Source organism: Littorina saxatilis, linkage group LG12, assembly GCF_037325665.1.
Source record: "Littorina saxatilis isolate snail1 linkage group LG12, US_GU_Lsax_2.0, whole genome shotgun sequence".
NCBI classification, from domain to species: domain Eukaryota; kingdom Metazoa; phylum Mollusca; class Gastropoda; order Littorinimorpha; family Littorinidae; genus Littorina; species Littorina saxatilis.
In genome coordinates, this window is record NC_090256.1 from 8,924,790 (window position 1) to 8,944,011 (window position 19,222).

The 19,222-nt window shown below is 43.7% G+C and overlaps 1 protein-coding gene across 6 annotated transcripts in view; it reads right to left on the reverse strand.

Annotated features, from left to right (window-relative positions):
• LOC138981201 (histone deacetylase 4-like) overlaps positions 1 to 19,222 on the reverse strand; it is a 158,328-nt gene that overhangs the window by 36,715 nt on the left and 102,391 nt on the right. For all 6 annotated transcript variants that reach the window (XM_070354042.1, XM_070354044.1, XM_070354043.1 and 3 more), the window contains 5 exons: positions 10,560 to 10,691; positions 6,283 to 6,409; positions 5,219 to 5,375; positions 2,845 to 3,019; positions 1,747 to 1,833 (listed from right to left, as the gene is read on the reverse strand). In XM_070354042.1, the coding sequence (XP_070210143.1) occupies positions 1,747 to 1,833; positions 2,845 to 3,019; positions 5,219 to 5,375; positions 6,283 to 6,409; positions 10,560 to 10,691 (678 nt within the window). The remainder of the gene's footprint in view (positions 1 to 1,746; positions 1,834 to 2,844; positions 3,020 to 5,218; positions 5,376 to 6,282; positions 6,410 to 10,559; positions 10,692 to 19,222) is intronic.

Consider the following 19,222-nt stretch of genomic DNA (forward strand, 5'->3'; position numbering starts at 1 on the left):
ATCCATGTCAGAGTTCGGTGGGTTATAGAAACACGAAAATACCCAGCATGCCTCCCCCGAAATCGGCTGCCTGAATATGCTGCCTGAATGGCGGGGTAAAAACGGTCATACACGTAAAAATCCACTCATGTTAAAAACACGAGTGAACGTGGGAGTCTTAGCCCATGAACGAAGAAGAAGAAGAAGGAGGAGAAGAAAAAAAGGCCATACTGTATTCTGAAATAGTTTAACCAATGTACTCCGAAAAAGTGTGTTAGGGACCTGCAAATCTCTTCTGATATAATTATCAAAAGTATGGGGTCTTATTCCAACTTGCATAAATGTTCTTTTAATTGACATCCCAGACCGATCTTATACTGAGCAATGATATTTAGTCAAGAAAGAAACATTTTTTAATTTTCCATCATAGGTACATCCTCTGTATATACCTCTAGATTCTATACTACAAGGACTCCCATCTCATTCAAATGTTCAGAAAAAATCATTTCTTTTTGAAAAGAAGAGGGATAGCGAAGGTTCATAACAACACACCGGAGAAAGATCAAAAACAAGTCGCGTTAGTCGAAAATACAATATTTAGTCAAGTAGCTGTCGAACTCACAGAATGAAACTGAACGCAATGCAACGCAGCAAGACCGTATACTCGTGGTCCACCGCTCACGGCATAGGCAGTGAAATTGACAAGAAGAGCGGGGTAGTGGTTACGCTATGCTGCATAGCACGCTTTTCTGTACCTCTCTTCGTTTTAACTTTCTGAGCGTGTTTTTAATCCAAACATATCATATCTATATATTTTTGGAATCAGGAACCGACAAGGAATAAGATGAAAGTGTTTTTAAATTGATTTCGAAAAAAAAAATTTGATAATAATTTTTATATATTTAATTTTCAGAGCTTGTTTTTAATCCGAATATAACATATTTATATGTTTTTGGAATCAGCAAATGATGGAGAATAAGATAAACGTAAATTTGGATCGTTTTATAATTTTTTATTTTTTTTTACAATTTTCAGATTTTTAATGACCAAAGTCATTAATTAATTTTTAAGCCACCAAGCTGAAATGCAATACCGAACCCCGGGCTTCGTCGAAGAGTACTTGACCAAAATTTCAACCAATTTGGTTGAAAAATGAGGGCGTGACAGTGCCGCCTCAACTTTCACGAAAAGCCGGATATGACGTCATCAAAGACATTTATCAAAAAAATGAAAAAAACGTTCCGAGATTTCATACCCAGGAACTCTCATGTCAAATTTCATAAAGATCGGTCCTGTAGTTTAGTCTGAATCGCTCTACACACACACACACACACACACACACGCACGCACACACACACATACGCACATACACCACGACCCTCGTTTCGATTCCCCCTCGATGTTAAAATATTTAGTCAAAACTTGACTAAATATAATGAACAGTAACATCCACAGTGCCAAGCTGAAAAACATGTGAGTAACTTATGCAGTTAGAACTTAATGCGAGTACACATTGCAAGCTAAGAGCCACATAATGCACATGCATTGTATTACTATTAGATCCAGAAATGAATAAATACAAAAATTAGAAAACCGCTGTAAAATTATGCAGCAAGATGTGCCAAAAACCCATGCCAAAATGATTGGGAGATAAAAAAGAAAAACAAAACAAACAAAAACAGTGAACGAGGCTAAAATAAATGAAAAATAGATACAAAAAAAAGAAGAGTTAGGGCGCAGGGATTGTCCAGAGTGTTTGCCACCAACCTGGGCCAGTTTGACTTCAGTCTCTTCATCCACGTTCTCCATGTGAGTCTTACTGCCCGCACGCTGGAGAACTGTCTGCCGTATGTGCTGCAATGAGATCAGTCCAACATATATACCTACAATTAACTAGCTGATGGGGGCTTTAAAGAGATGGCTAACAAGTCAGACAAACAAAACAAGTTAATTCATTTAACAGTGCACGGCCCAGTCCAGTGGAGGCGTTGCTGCGGCGGGCTGCGGACTTCGCCCTACAGACTGGATTCAGGATATAGCATGGCTTGGAACGCAGAAGAAGAAGATTTAATTAACAGTGATGTTGAGATGACGAACGCTTTCACACTAAAGTCACAGCAACATTATTATTATTCGCTAAACCAATATCCTTCCAGAAAGATAAACTTTGAATGAACAACTTATTTGAATGAGGCAGGCCTCTTATGGGTTTACAAACAAAAGTCAAACCTGCCCTGATGACCACCTTAAGATTGCGACCACCTGCCATGATGACCACCACAAGGAAACCTTGACGAGGTTCTTGTCTATATAAGTCACTTTTCAATAACCACCTGTCTATAAATACCACTTTGGACGGGTCCCTTGGTTGGTCGTTATAGACAGGTGTGACCGTAATTGCACAACTACATGCAAAACTGTGTGTAGTGATGTCTCAACCTCCCTGTGTTCATCAAAAATGTTGAATGTTGTAATGTTTGGTTTCCATGTTCCACTGGATGGTTTCAGTATTGTAGATGTTACATGTAGCAAAGCTAACAGTTTTGACAAAAATCCAAAACGTCACCATCTATGGCTTTTGAAACCCCCTCCACTACGCTCATATTTCAGGCTTTCAACACTGATGTCATTTCTATCATTTTGCATCATTGCTTTTGTCATTGCTTCAACCATCTTGGAAACAACACCTATTCTAAGAAAAGTAACAGAATCAGTTATCACTGATTTGTGTCTGTTTGTGCATCTTGTTTGTCCACTTTAGAGGTTGACAGATCCAAGTTCTTGTGAATGTTTTGCTTTGTCCCAAATTAAACGTTCCAATAAATTCAAACTTTTCTTGAATTTTTATTCCACTCTACTACGTACCTGTTTGAGATAGAGCTTCTGGCTTTCCTTCATGTACTGTTCATGTTGCTGCTGCAGCAAGAGAGATTGTTGTTGCTGCTGCTGTGGTGTGTTGGCTGCCGCTGCTGTCTGCTGGAACCCGGGGTGGCCCAAAGGCAGGGGGGCTGAGTGGGTTCGACCTAAAGGCCGATGATGCCTGCAATCACAAACACACAGGTTATTGTCACGGCTAGCAGGGTAGAACTCTTACCTGTGACACACATTCACATAATTATTCCCATTAATGGGAGGTATTCCTGCAGTGACCTTGACTCGCAGTCTTGGAGCATGAAGCAACATACAGTGGTCTAGGAGCAAAACCATTTACCCGCATTCCCTGTCCGACTTTGACATCGGCTAGAAATCATTTGATCCTCTAGTAGAACTCCCCATTAGAGACCCCCCCAACCCCAAATTTAAGACTGCCTCCCTTATAAGACCCTGTTTTCTCAGACTTTCTCTTCATAACCTCCTTCAATGTACCTCCCTTTAAGACTTCCTCCCTCTAAGACTTCCTCCCTTTAAGACCTCCTCCCTTCCTCCCTTTAAGACTTCCTCCCTCTAAGACTTCCTCCCTTTAAGACTTCCTCCCTTTAAGACTTCCTCCCTTTAAGACTTCCTCACTTCCTCCCTTTAAGATTTCCTCCCTTCCTCCCTTTAAGACTTCCTTAAGACTTCCTCCCTTTAAGACTTCCTCCCTTCCTCCCATTAAGACTTCCTCCCTTTAAGACTAATTCCTCCCTTTAAGACTTCCTCCCTTCCTCCCTTTAAGACTTCCTCCCTCCCTCCCTTTAAGACTTCCTCCCTTCCTCCCTTTAAGACTTCCTCCCTTTAAGACTTCCTCCCTTCCTCCTCCCTTTAAGACTTCCTCACTTCCTCCCTTTAAGACTTCCTCCCTTCCTCCTCCCTTTAAGACTTCCTCACTTCCTCCCTTTAAGACTTCCTCCCTTCCTCCTCCCTTTAAGACTTCCTCCCTTTAAGACTTCCTCCCTTCCTCCCTTTAAGACTTCCTCCCTTCCTCCTCCCTTTAAGACTTTCTCACTTCCTCCCTTTAAGACTTCCTCCCTTCATCCCTTTAAGACTTCCTCCCTTTAAGACTTCCTCCCCTTAAGACTTCCTCCCTTCCTCCCTTTAAGACTTCCTCCCTTCCTCCCTTTAAGACTTCCTCCCTTTAAGACTTCCTCACTTCCTCCCTTTAAGACTTCCTCCCTCTAAGACTTCCTCCCTTTAAGACCTCCTCCCTTCCTCCCTTTAAGACTTCCTCCCTCTAAGACTTCCTCCCTTTAAGACTTCCTCCCTTCCTCCCTCTAAGACTTCCTCCCTTTAAGACTTCCTCCCTTTAAGACTTCCTCCCTTTAAGACTTCCTCCTTTCCTCCCTTTAAGACTTCCTCCCTTCCTCCCTCTAAGACTTCCTCTATTTAAGTCTTCCTCCCTCTAAGACTTCCTCCCTTTAAGACTTCCTCCCTTTAAGACTTCCTCCCTCTAAGACTTCCTCCCTTTAAGACTTCCTCCCTTCCTCCCTCTAAGACTTCCTCCCTTTAAGACTTCCTCCCTCTAAGACTTCCTCCCTTCCTCCCTCTAAGACTTCCTCCCTTTAAGACTTCCTCCCTTCTTCCCTTTAAGGCTTCCTCCCTTCCTCCCTTTAAGACCTCCTCCCTTCCTCCCTTTAAGACTTCCTCCCTCTAAGACTTCCTCCCTTTAAGACTTCCTCCCTTTAAGACTTCCTCCCTTTAAGACTTCCCCCCTTCCTCCCTTTAAGACTTCCTCCCTTTAAGACTTCCCCCCTTCCTCCCTCTAAGACTTCCTCCCTTTAAGACTTCCTCCCTTCTTCCCTTTAAGACTTCCTCCCTTCCTCCCTTTAAGACTTCCTCCCTTCCTCCCTTTAAGACTTCCTCCCTTTAAGACTTCCCCCCTTCCTCCCTCTAAGACTTCCTCCCTTTAAGACTTCCTCCCTTCCTCCCTCTAAGACTTCCTCCCTTTAAGACTTCCTCCCTCCTTTAAGACTTCCTCCCTTCCTCCCTTTAAGACCTCCTCCCTTCCTCCCTTTAAGACTTCCTCCCTCTAAGACTTCCTCCCTTTAAGACTTCCTCCCTTCCTCCCTCTAAGACTTCCTCCCTTTAAGACCTCCTCCCTTCCTCCCTTTAAGACTTCCTCCCTCTAAGACTTCCTCCCTTTAAGACTTCCTCCCTTTAAGACTTCCTCCCTTTAAGACTTCCTCCCTCTAAGACTTCCTCCCTTTAAGACTTCCTCCCTTTAAGACCTGATTCTCTCTTCTTTTTCAGTTTAGGTCTCAAAATGTGAGTTTCACTGTACTCTTCTTTTAGCAAACTCCCTCAGTGGAAGAGGCCTACGTACCTGTGTAGTCTGTGAGCGGGATGTTGGGGTGGCTCGGCCAGGGGGCTGGGGGTGGTAGCGGAGGCTGGAATGGTGTAGGGGCTGCTCACCAGCTTGCCTTGGGCAGCCAGGTAGCTGGCCGCCTGGGGACTGCCCGCTTGAAAATCACTGTCCATCACTGCAACCCCAAGGGGGAAAAACATGTAGGTACAGTGGTACCTGTGATGTGAGGCCCCTCTGATGAGTAAACACCTCCCATGAAAGGACACCTTCTGGAGTCCCTTTATCTATTATTGTGACCAAAGTACACCTGTCATGAAAGGACACCTTCTGGAGTCCCTTTATCTATTATTGTGACCAAAGTACACCTGTCATGAAAGGACACCTGCAATGAAGGGACACTTTTGGCTGATCCCAAGGGTGTCCTTTCATCACAGGTACCATTGTAATTAATTAACATGATTTTTACGGAGCAGGTACGGGAAGAAGAGGTGACTCATTGGGAAGCAGTAGTCAATGAAAGAGGAGATTTTACTGTGTGAGGAATGGAAGAAGAGCTTACCGGGAACAGATCGAGAATTACATGTACCACAATGAGAGAAAGTGTTAAAGGTCCTTACGAAGTGTAGAAGAGGTGACGAGTGGACATAACTAGGCATAATATGACGGTGATCATGGGGATTCATACGATGGCATGAATTTGAGAGCTCTAGCTGGCAGTTTGAGTAATTAAAACAAACACAAAACAAAATTTCAAAAGAGAGCATAATTCTCACTGAGCGTAGAAGGGAAAAGAACCAGGCATGAGATATGACTGGGACAGTGGTGGCTTGGTAATTCCCTTTGGTTTGAAGAGTTTTAACAGTTCATGAGCAGCATTAACATTGACACTGAGAAGTCACAGACTGAAAAAGAACATGAGTCTTACTGAGTGGAGGAGTTTCTTTGGGCAGGGGGTTGTTATCAAGAGGCGGTAGCCACGGCAGGCTGATCGACTGTAATTAAATGGGTTTAGGGAGGTCTGTCATTTCAGTTGCAACATTGACACTTCGAAGCCACAGACTGAAAAAGAACGTGATTCTTACTGAGTGGAGAGGGGAAAAAGCAGGGAGCAGCGCCAGGCAAGATATGGGTAGCCAGGGGGAGTCCCATTCTGGCTGACAAGGCTGTACGCAGTTCTTCTTCTGTCACCACACTTGATGATGTGGAGCCCTGAAACAATCAACATCACATGTCAGGTACTCTGTGATGGGCGCAGTGGCGTGGTGGTAAGACGTCGGCCTACTAATCGGGAGGTCGAGAGTTTGAATCCCGGTCGCTGCCGCCTGGTGGGTTAAGAGTGAAGATTTTTCCGATCTCCCAGGTCAACTCATGTGCAGACCTGCAAGTGACTTAACCCCCTTCGTGTGTACACGCAAGCACAAGACCAAGTGCGCAAAGACCAAGTGCGCATGGAAAAGATTCTGTAATCCATGTCAGAGTTCGGTGGGTTATAGAAACACAAAAATACCCAGCATGCTTCCTCCGAAAACGGCGTATGGCTGCCTAAATGGCGGGGTAAAAAACGGCCATACACGTAAAATTCCACTCGTGCAAAAAACACGAGTGTACGTGGAAGTTTCAGCCCACGAACACAGAAGAAGATCACAGTAACCGACACTCTTAATCCATCTTGTCATTACCACAGATCTGTCAAGGCTCACGAGATATTAAAGCCGAGAAAAATATTCAATAATTCCGATTACCCAACCGACCCTATTTTTTCATCCCAACCCTAGAACTTTTGCTTACATAAAAATGTCTCTTCAATATCGCAAATGTATGTTCTAGTGTGCATCTGGAACCTGTGCAAATGTATGTTCTAGTGTGCATCTGGAACCTGTGCAAATGTATGTTCTAGTGTGCATCTGGAACCTGTGCAAATCAGCGTTTGTTGGTTAGGATTGTTCGCATATGCGCGCTTGCACACCATTCTTTCTTTATTTGGTGTTTAACGTCGTTTTCAACCACGGAGGTTATATCGCGACGAGGGAAAGGGGGGAGATGGGATAGGGGAAAGGGGGGAGATGGGATAGAGCCACTTGTTAAGTGTTTCTTGTTCACAAAAGCACTAATCAAAAAATTGCTCCAGGGGCTTGCAACGTAGTACAATATATGACCTTACTGGGAGAATGCAAGTTTCCAGCACAAAGGACTAAACATTTCTTACATACTGCTTGACTAAAATCTTTACAAACATTGACTATATTCTATACAAGAACCACTTAACAAGGGTAATAAGTGAAGAATTTTATGGGTGAGAAAAGGAAAGTAAAAGGACTTTGGGGAGGCAGAAATAAAGAAACAAGAAAAAGATCCTAATTAGGTTCACGGCATCGAGAGTGATGCGACCTTCTCTCAGAAGTTAGTGGAGAAGGCTCCCCCATCCACCACCCGGGGGACGCGCCTCTTAGGGGGCGCGCGAGGCTTGCACACCAGCAACCTGTCTTCCATGTATGCATGTCTTCTTCAACCTTTTAATCTTTGGTGCCTATATATGTGCTTGCATGCTTATGAGTGTGTTTCTATCCAGCTATCTAATTTTATGTGTGCATGTCTTCTTCAACCTTTTCACTTTGGCGCCTATATGTGCTTACATATGTGACCCGTTCTCACAAAAGGGGGCCTAAGTCGGAATTTGGATATTTGGAGTTATGCATATCACTGAAAACTGCATTTAATAAGCTTTAATTTGATACCAAAAAGAAGTTTGTGTGAAAAAAATTGCGGAAGTTAAGTAAATTACAACCGGACCATGTTCAAGGACGCCATTTTGAGAAAATCGCGATTTTTTCCTTCCCTAATTATAGTGTTGTGAGCGAATTTGTGTCTTTGAAGACATAATTAACACATTTAAATAATAAAACTCAACAAAATATTTCGGAATATGAAAGATTAGGGTATAAAGAGGTCAGAAATACAAAAAAATGAAAATCACCCAAGTAGGCCCTCACTGCCTTTCCCAGCCGATAGCTCGGAACGGCTCGCTGCGACTTAGGCCCCCGTTTGTGAGAACGGGTCACATATATGCGCGTGTTTCTATCAAGCTATCTAATCTAAATTTGGTTTCCAGTTGTCTGTCTTTGCTCTTTCCCCCTGACATTACTACTCCCATCTTCGACCCTCTGTGCACTGGCAAGTGTCCCTGCAGACATGATGTATCAAACCAATAAATAATTTTTACACTAGAAGAACAAAAATAATAAAATATGCAAGAGCCACGAGCCAAACTTGCAGTGCAGATGATTAAGGTCCATAAATCTTTCCACTGCTCTCCTGGGAAATGCCAACAACTGGCTGCCAGCCAAATATTCCAGAACTATTTTTTGAATAACAAAAAAAAAATATAAAAAAATTAAGATATACCCTCACGTCTGGTTTTCTAAGGCCTGTTTTCAGGGCTAATCAGCATGCTGTGAAACAGGGCCTGATTTTCACTTTCTGTGTATAAAACAAAATGCCACTCATGGATACTCTGCAAGTAAGACACACCAAAACACCCACATGAACACACTCCAGCACTCTCATATCCACACATCCTTTCACTTACAGTCACCCCGTCGCGATATAACCTTCGTGGTTGAAAACGATGTTAAACACCAAATAAAGAAAGAAAGAGTTACAGTCACATTCCATAAATCATGAGCATGGTTCATGCATTCTGTGCAGAATAAGAATTTTTTGCTGAAATAATTTAAAGATTTACACAGGTGTCACTTATGAAATAAATTCAACAAAATATTCCAACTCTACACAGGAAGCCGCCACCCTGTTGATTTTTGACATGTGTTTAACCCTTTCTACCCCACCTAGGTTGACCAAGTTTTTTTCAGCCGAGACCAGCTGTGCTGCAGCAGGTCACTCAGAATTGTAGTAACTGTGTAGTAACTGTGTATCAACACGCTGGAATGCAGGCGTTAGATGGATGTTACAGGAAGAGACTGAAGCTAACAGTCTGAGCGGATATATCCGTACCTGGTCAGATAGAGCCATAATTATGAGTGCGTTCGGATATATCCGTACCTGGGAGACAATGAGTTCAGTAAGTTGAAGGATGTTCTGATCCTGTGCAAAAGCCTCAACAGAGCTGTGGTGGTGAACACGATTGTACAGTGGAACCCCCCCCCCCCCCCCCTCTTCAAGACCCCCCAGTTTAAGACGTCTCCCTCCTTTTAAAGACCCTGTTTTCACAGACTTTCTGTTCATAACCTCTGTAAATGTACCCCCATTTTAACATTCCCTCCATTTTAAGATTCCCCCCATTTTAAGATTCCCTCCATTTTAAGATTCCCTCCATTTTAAGACTCCCGCCATTTTAAGACTCCCTCCATTTTAAGACTCCCGCCATTTTAAGACTTCCTCCATTTTAAGACTCCCACCATTTTAAGACTCCCGCCATTTTAAGACTCCCGCCATTTTAAGACTCCCGCCATTTTAAGACTTCGGCATTTTTACTCCGGCCATTTTAAGACTCCGGCCATTTTAAGACTCTCGCCATTTTCAGACTCCCGCCATTTTAAGACCTGATTTTTAAAAACATTTTTGAAGGTCGTAAAAGGGGGGTTCCACTGTATTCATGAGAAGAAACGTAACTTTCAAAGTAATCATCGGAAATGATTGTGAAGGCTATTGGATTGGATTGGATTGGATAAGATTTACAGTCCAGTGAGGTTACCCTCATGGAAATTCGGGCTGCTTTCTCCCCGGGGAAAGCGAGCTGCCATACACACGGCGCTACCCATATTTTTTCTTCTTCCTGCATGCGTGTATTCATGTTTCCTGAGACTTAATGCCGTGTGAGATGGAATTTTTTTTTTTTGTAGTAAAATACACATGTGAAGGTTATTAAAAGAATGTATGGATGATTGGTGATATCTTGAGCACTTGTTGTATGTGTCATTTTGAAGGAGGAGAATTGGTGTTTGTTTTAAATTTTAATTTGCGTTGAAATCTTTTTTTGAATGATGTATGATTGATAATACAGAATACAAAATTTGTATTACCCAAGGTTGGGAATTCGTTTTACCAATTAAATATTCTGTATTTTCAAACATACATCATTCAGATAAAAAAAATTGAAACACAAATTAAAATGCCCCTTTAAATGTGAGCAATAAGAAAAACTTTAAACACTAATTAAAATGTCCCTTTAAATGTGAGCAATAAAAACAACTTTAAACACTAATTAAAATGCCTCTTTAAATGTGAGCAATAAGAAAAACTTTAAACACTAATTTTAGCCCCTTTAAATGTGAGCAATAAGAAAAATTTTAAACATTAATTATAATGCCCCTTTAAATGTGAGCAATAAGAACAAACTTACAGAAGTGGGCCCAGAGACAGGGGGTCTTCCGAGAGAGATGTTAGGCATGGATGGCGATGAGTATAAGCTCAGATCTGTGCCTGGATATGTCATACCGGGTCGGAATGGACCAAACATGTATGCCGCACTTTCCTGCAAACACACCAAGGAATGGACCAAACATGTATGCCGCACTTTCCTGCAAACACACCAAACAAAGCGACATTAGATAAAGATATAATACAAACTCAAATCTGTACCAAGTTTTGTAATATGATGCTGCTGGAAACATCAAAAGTGTATTTTCCATGTAAAAAGACACACACATGCACACACCAAGTTAAAAAAACCTTCTCCCTGTGCAGAAAGAATTGTTGTTGCATTTGCAAGAGGTGGACAAAGGAGCTAGAGTATGTAGGTGGATACCTATGTGAGGGTGCAGGCATGGATGTGTGTGGTTTGGGTTACCTGTGTATTGGGGGAGGGGTGGGAGAGGGGTGGGGGAGGGGTGGGGGAGGGGTGGGGGAGGGGTGGGGTGGTGGAGGGGTGGGAGAGGGGTGGGGGAGGGGTGGGGTGGGAGAGGGGTGGGGCAGGGGTGGGAGAGGGGTGGGGTGGGAGAGGGGTGGGAGAGGGGTGGGGGAGGGGTGGGAGAGGGGTGGGGGAGGGGTGGGGGAGGGGTGGGAGAGGGGTGGGAGAGGGGGAGGGGTGGGAGAGGGGTGGGAGAGGGGTGGGGGAGGGGTGGGGTGGGAGAGGGGTGGGGGAGGGGTGGGAGAGGGGTGGGAGAGGGGTGGGGAGGGGTGGGAGAGGGGTGGGGGAGGGGATGCTGGGGAAGGGGGCTGAAGAGTGAAAACACAACGTGGTTGGCCTGTGAGGTTGACCGTTGTATATCTGTTGTGTTCAGAATTTAACCTATAAAATACCAGACATGTTGCGTAAAACTCTAACACAACAACAACAACAAAATCAGAAAAGAACACACCAAGAAACGGACCGGTAACTCTTCCATTACTAGTGGCAAGCTGCGAAGGGAAATCTGAAACCTTTTCATGCTACATATATTGTTACCATGGCGACGTGACCACACTCACAGCACCTGTGATAAAAATAGACTGACTATTTCTGGAACTCGGTGTGTCCGAGGATCAATCACTCTAATGACAGTCTTGCTGTTGAGGCAAATAATGTGTGTGTGTGTGTGTCGGGGGTGGTGGGGGGTTGCTTCAAACGCAAAAGCTCTTTCAAGGTTCATAACACTGGGGGTGGACGGCTACATATAACACAAAAGATATAAAACATTCTTAAAAGAGGTGGGAGTGATTTATTATCTAAGGTGTGTTTTCTTGACGATGAAGAAAAGGGGGAAGAGGTGGGCGAAGGCTGGCCGCAAGATTCATCAGACAAAACACAAAAAAAAAACACAAAAAAAAATCAGAATTTCTGAAAGCGATGCATCAACTATCAAAAGCAGATCTGCACCGAGTTTCAGCCGTGGAAAAGGACATGAAAGACAAGAAATTCGCGCCCCGGAAGAATGTGGAAAAAGAAGCAGTCGATTATCAGTCGTCGTTATCTTGCCCCACACACATTTTCTCCTGGCGGGGCACGGGCCCGTATCGGGCACGAAATATACCCAGACAGTCAACACGCCCGCTATTTCGGGCCACGGCTGTTCAGATAGGAATCCTATTTACTAGAAATCATCCCCCCCCCCCCCCCCCACCGCATCTTCCACCCTCTCCAACCGGCTCTCGATGCAGGAATTCTATTTACTAGAAATTACGTCCGCACCCCCCCCCCCCCCTCCCCCCCCCCCCTCGTTCCTCCACAACCATCATTCAAAGTCGCGGCCCCGTAAGAAATGTCTGGGCGGAGGAGAAATATTTTGAGATCCAAGGATGTTCGCACTTTGATAAAAGGAAAGGGGGGTGGGGGTGGGGGAGGGGGTAAGAGATGAAACAATGATCAGGTAAGGCAAAGTTGAGGGAGAAGGGCGCGTTTTTGGAGAGACATGTTTTGAGACGGATCCGCGGTTATTTGCACTATCATAAACAGACCTAATCAATACTACTTCTACTTATAATAATAATAATGATGATAATAATAATAATAATAATAAACACGATAAAAGATCAGGTAGGGGAAGAAACATGAGGGGTGGAGGGAGGGATTTTGGAGAGAAATGTTTCCCTCTTTTATCTCTTTTGCGATGTCTGTTCAACTCAAGACTCTAGCTCTGCGCAGGCCGTGAATCAAAGCCAAGTCGGTCAAAACGTGTGAGGTGCTTGTGAAATCGGCTGCTTTGAACATCACAGCTAAAAACGGTCATACACGTAAAATTCCACTCGTGCAAAAAACACGAGTGTACGTGGGAGTTTCAGCCCACGAACGCAGAAGAAGAAGAAGAAGAACATCACAGCGCCATGCTTTTGACTGTTTGCAGGGCTTTGACTATCAGAAGAAGGTTGTCAAAAGTTTAAATTGTTCGACAATGTTCTTATTTGCTAGCTCGCTCGCTCTCAATCTCTCTCTCTCTAGTCCCTCTCATGGGCGTAAGGGCTGGATATAAAACAAGTCGCGTAAGGCGAAAATACAACATTTAGTCAAGTAGCTGTCGAACTCACAGAATGAAACTGAACGCAATGCCATTTTTCAGCAAGACCGTATACTCGTAGCATCGTCAGTCGACCGCTCATGGCAAAGGCAGTGACAAGAAGAGCGGGGTTAGTAGTTGCGCTAAGAAGGATAGCACGCTTTTCTGTACCTCTCTTTGTTTTAACTTTCTGAGCGTGTTTTTAATCCAAACATATCATATCTATATGTTTTTGGAATCAGGAACCGACAAGGAATAAGATGAAAGTGTTTTTAAATTGATTTGGACAATTTAATTTTGATAATAATTTTTATATATTTAATTTTCAGAGCTTGTTTTTAATCCAAATATAACATATTTATATGTTTTTGGAATCAGAAAATGATGGAGAATAAGATAAACGTAAATTTGGATCGTTTTATAAATTGTTATTTTTTTTTACAATTTTCAGATTTTTAATGACCAAAGTCATTAATTAATTTTTAAGCCACCAAGCTGAAATGCAATACCGAAGTCCGGGCTTCGTCGAAGATTACTTGACCAAAATTTCCACCAATTTGGTTGAAAAATGAGGGCGTGACAGTGCCGCCTCAACTTTCACGAAAAGCCGGATATGACGTCATCAAAGACATTTATCAAAAAAATGAAAAAAACGTTCGGGGATATCAATCCCAGGAACTCTCATGTAAAATTTCATAAAGATCGGTCCAGTAGTTTGGTCTGAATCGCTCTACACACACACACAGACAAGACAGACAGACAGACAGACAGACAGACACACACACACACATACACCACGACCCTCGTCTCGATTCCACCCTCTACGTTAAAATATTTAGTCAAAACTTGACTAAATATAAAAAGCACCTGTTTGCTTGTGCCATTATCCTCGTTAATAAATATTTCTCTCTCTCTCTCTCTCTCTCTCTCTCTCTCTCTCTCTCTCTCTCTCTCTCTCTCTCTCTCTCTCTCTCTCTTCAAAATCGTTCTGATAATGTCCTCTGTTTTTGCTTGTTTGGCTGTTTTTATATTTGGTCAAGTTTTGACTAAATATTTTAACATCGAGGGGGAATCGAAACGAGGGTCGTGGTGTATGTATGTATGTGTGTGTGTGTGCGTGTGTGTGTGTGTGTGTAGAGCGATTCAGACTAAACTACTGGACCGATCTTTATGAAATTTGACATGAGAGTTCCTGGGTATGAAATCCCCATACGTTTTTTTCATTTTTTTGATAAATGTCTTTGATGACGTCATATCCGGCTTTTCGTGAAAGTTGAGGCGGCACTGTCACGCCCTCATTTTTCAACCAAATTGGTTGAAATTTTGGTCAAGTAATCTTCGACGAAGCCCGGGGTTCGGTATTGCATTTCAGCTTGGTGGCTTAAAAATTAATTAATGACTTTGGTCATTAAAAATCGGAAAATTGTAAAAAAAAATAAAAATTTATAAAACGATCCAAATTTACGTTTATCTTATTCTCCATCATTTGCTGATTCCAAAAACATATAAATATGTTATATTCGGATTAAAAACAAGCTCTGAAAATTAAATATATAAAAATTATTATCAAAATTAAATTGTCCAAATCAATTTAAAAACACTTTCATCTTATTCCTTGTCGGTTCCTGATTCCAAAAACATATAGATATGATATGTTTGGATTAAAAACACGCTCAGAAAGTTAAAACAAAGAGAGGTACAGAAAAGCGTGCTATCCTTCTTAGCGCAACTACTACCCCGCTCTTCTTGTCAATTTCACTGCCTTTGCCATGAGCGGTGGACTGACGATGCTACGAGCATACGGTCTTGCTGAAAAATGGCAGCTACTTGACTAAATATTGTATTTTCGCCTTACGCGACTTGTTTGTGTTTTTGTGTGTGCTTATTTGTTTGTTATGTCATATAATTTTGTATTATCTTCTGTATTATGTTGTCAGTAAAGGCGTAGCTTTAAACCTCTATCCTTGTAAAAACAAGAAAAGGAAAAAAAAGTTCGACATTGTATCATCATCATCATCATCATCCTCATCAGCAATATCATCTCTCTCTCTCTCTCTGTGTCTCTCTTTCTTTCTCTCTCTTAAAATAACTCCATTTGGAACGCTTACACCATCAAAAACAAAATTATATCTTATCTTATTTTATCTCGTTACCCATTCGCACATATAAGAGCATACGCCATAGGCACACAGTTCATCAACAGTTTTTGTAAAAAATGTTAGAGTGCCCCCCCCCCCCCCCCCCCCCCCCCCCCCCACTCACAGTAACGCAAAATAGTTTCTTCATCGTAAAACATACGCAGAATCGCGATAAACAAGTGTAAGCCTTTAACATTTCAAAACTGACACCAGACATTTTTCTACCTTGGAGATTTCCGCATCCTCTTCCCCCCCTTCATACCCCGGCCCCTCACACTTACCCCCCCCCCCCCCCCTCTCTGTCCACTCCCCCTGTTCGCTCTGCCTTCTCTTTCTCTCTCCCTCTGTCTGTATACCTCTCTCTCTCTGTCTGTCTGTCTGTCTGTCTCTCTCTGTACTTCTCTGTCTCAATCTCTCTCTCTCTCTCTCTCGATGTCTGTCTGTCTGTCTCTCTGTCTCACTCTGTCTGTCTGTCTGTCTGTCTGTCTGTCTCTCTCTCTCTCTGTACTTCTCTGTCTCACTCTCTCTCTCGCTGTCTGTCTGTCTCTCTGCACTTCTCTGTCTCACTCACTCTCTCTCTCTCTCTGTCTGTCTGTCTCTGTCTCTCTCTCTGTACTTCTCTGTCTCACTCTCTCTCTCGCTGTCCTCCATCCAGTTTTCCGCCTACCTCCGGAAGAGAAGAGGAGCGCGCCATTCTATTTGCAGCGCTCGGCATCCCCTTATTTTGGCACCGCTACACAAGCGAGAGGAGGTCGCGAGAGGGGCGATAAAAGACACTAAACTTTGCGTTTTGCAACATTAAGAAAGAACGCGGGGTTAGCCTAGTCCTTCGGCAAGGATAGTGCAACATCTTTGCTTCCAGGCCTTTGGCTCAGCCTGAGCTTCTGCTGGTGCTTTAAAGTGATTCTGGTTTGTTTACAGGGACTCGTTTAGAGATCTTCAACCCTGGACAGGTAGTCTTGCTCCCTAGCTCAGTGGTGGGGTTGTAGCTTCGTGGCCGAATTTTCTTTTAGCGTGGTTGAGATTTATCATGATTGGAGGTGCTGGTCGAAATAAAGTGAGAGAAAGAAGGGCGAGAGATGTGTGTGTGTGGGTGTGTGGGTGTGTGGGTGTGTGTGTATGTGTGTGTGCGCGCGCGTGCGTGCGTGCGTGTTTGTTTGTGTGTGCTTGTGTGTGTTTGTGTGTGTATGTATGTATGTATGTATGTATGTATTTATGTATGTATGTATGCATGCATATGCATGCATGCATGTATGTATGTATGTATGTATGTATGTATGTATGTGTGTGTGTGTGTGTGTGTGTGTATGTGTGTGTATGCGTGCATACGTGTGTATGTGAGTGCTGCGTGAGTAATGTTAAATCCAGTCGTTGCCTGAAAGAGGGGCTCATCTCTTTTGAAAATGTTACGCTTTGGTCGGGGAGGGGGGGGGGGGGGGGGGGGGGGGGGGGGGTGAGAGAGTATGTGACCTGAGGATGACACAGAAATGGAGAAAGACAGACACACAGACAGACAGACAGACAGAGAGACACACACACTGAGAAAAAGAGAAGCTAAAAATTACGAGTCTGATGCATGTCCCTCCTCAGTTTCAGCATCAAGCTATACAGGCCAAGACAGCAGCAGAGAGACAGGGAGAGACAGTGTGTTTTCAGTCGGGCGCAACATCTCTCCACCTTCATGCACATAAACTGCATTCCGCAAATGTTTGAGGTGTGGGGGGACCCCAAGCTCACATTGACTCACACACTAATAAAACTCACTCCCGGCTTTGTTTACCTCCTTTAATCATCCTTTTTATTACCTGTTTCGCATCTACAGTGCTTTTTGGTCTTAACACTTTTTGCGCCTCTCCATTTTTTGTAAGTTGAAGCTAACGTTGACACATAACACTAGGATGTGGAGCGAAAAGTGCATGGTTCAACGTGGGCCAGCGCGAACATACAGGCAGACACAGAGGCGCACATGTATTCACAAAGACCAGCACTCACATTCTGTCTCCGTCTGTCTGACGCTCTCCCTCTCTCACTCAATCTCTCTCTCTCGCACACACACTCACACACACACACACACCAGGGCCGGACTAGGCTAAGAGGATGGGGGGGGGGGGGGGGGGTTGCCAGTGGTGGTCAAGGGGGATGTTCCCTGAAGCTGATTGGTAGGTCATATTCTGAGATAGGAAAATGGTCGCTCCTTGCACGAAACGGCATAAAATAAACAATAATAAAAACTGTTTTAAATAAGTGAGGTACATGTTTAAGCTGGGGGGGGGGGGGGTGGGTTGCCCAACCCCCATAACACCCCCCCCCCCCCCCCCCGTAGTCCGGCCCTGCACACACACACACACACACACACACACACATATGTGTCTGCTTCTTACCTCGTCTTCTCCCATTAACGAGTTGGCAACAGTTGCGTAACACTTCAGACCTTCCCAAACTCAAGTGCAAAAAGAAAAGAGCGAACTTAAAGCGAACGGGAGGAACACTACAATACCCTTAGAGTAAAATAAAACACAAAAAACGGAGAGGGGGAAGGAGGACTTGAGCAGGAGAGTGAAGTAGATTGCCAGGTGTATGATGCACCCTGTCCAACTTGCATCACGCACGCACGCACGCACGCACGCACACACACACACACACATACACACACCAGCGGCATCAGCAGCATGCACACACGTCAGAGACTCTCTCTCTCTCTCATCACACACAGATAGATACACGCACGTCTACTCAGGCATGACCTTGCCCCCTCTCCCCCCCCCCCCCCCCCCTTACCCCTATCCCCCCGCTGGAGACTGCTTGCAAGGTACTTAGAGTTCAGCAATCTTATCCTTTCCGTGCCCTCTTTTTGGTTTTTTCAATCCCCATTTTACAACCCCCACCCTCGTTTTCTTTTCTTTTCTGTTTATTTTTTACTTTTGCCGTAGAAGCTTACGGCAACACACGGTGATTGCGTGAAAACAAGGTAAACTCATACCTGCCGCCTGCTACCCCGCCCTTTTTGATGCCAGAGGTGGGCCATTACTGCTGGGGAGGTTTTCCAAGAAAGTGATTTCTCTAATGTTGTCGTTGTTGTTGTTAAATAAGTAAAACATCCACTACAGTTCTGTCTGCATTTTAAGTAAGACGTACTCTTAACATAAGCCTCGTACCAAGCACTATCAAGGGGGTTGGGATGGGGGTTGGGGGGATTGCAGGGAGGGAGGGAGGGAGGGAGGGAGTGGTAGGTGGATGAGATATAATATGCCCCCTGCACCGTCGCTCTTTGGCACAAGATGTTCAGTCATACTTTTCAAGGATGATTGTTGCAAGCCAATCAATAATATCAAAAATGTTTCTAAAAATATATTTTGTCAGAACGGGTTTAAATGTATAATGTGTTTATGTCGAACAACAATTTCATTTGTTTAGTTTGCTTCATTTTCAGCACTTATTTATTGCCTCAACTCTTTCTTTAAATCTGTACCCGTTGCAGGACAGTTTCATATCCATCCATTCCCCAGTAGTATCGCCGCAACCATCCAAAGGTAAAAACTCATAATATAGCTGTAATGATAAAGTTCTCCCCAACATTTCCCTGCAGGTACTCCCGCCGTTAAAAGTTAAACAGCTGCAATAAAGGAGAGTTGCTGCGAGGAATCTGCATGGGGGACGGGAAAACGGAGGGGAGGAGGGAGGGGGTTGAGGGGAGGGGGGGGGGGGGGTGTAGGGAGTACTAAATCTGGCCAATGCTGCTGAAAAAAATGTTATGGGTGTGTGTTTTTTTTTTAAAGAAAGGTTGTTAAAATTCTAAAGTATGGACCTTCTTCATGAACCATCCTCACAACAACATGCATTTGACAAACGTTCAGCTTACGGCAGACTCTCAAGACTCTCAAGACTCCGGAAGGGAGGGGGGGGGGGGGATTATAATATATAAACTGTACTTATTTCAATGCAAGACGTCTACTATC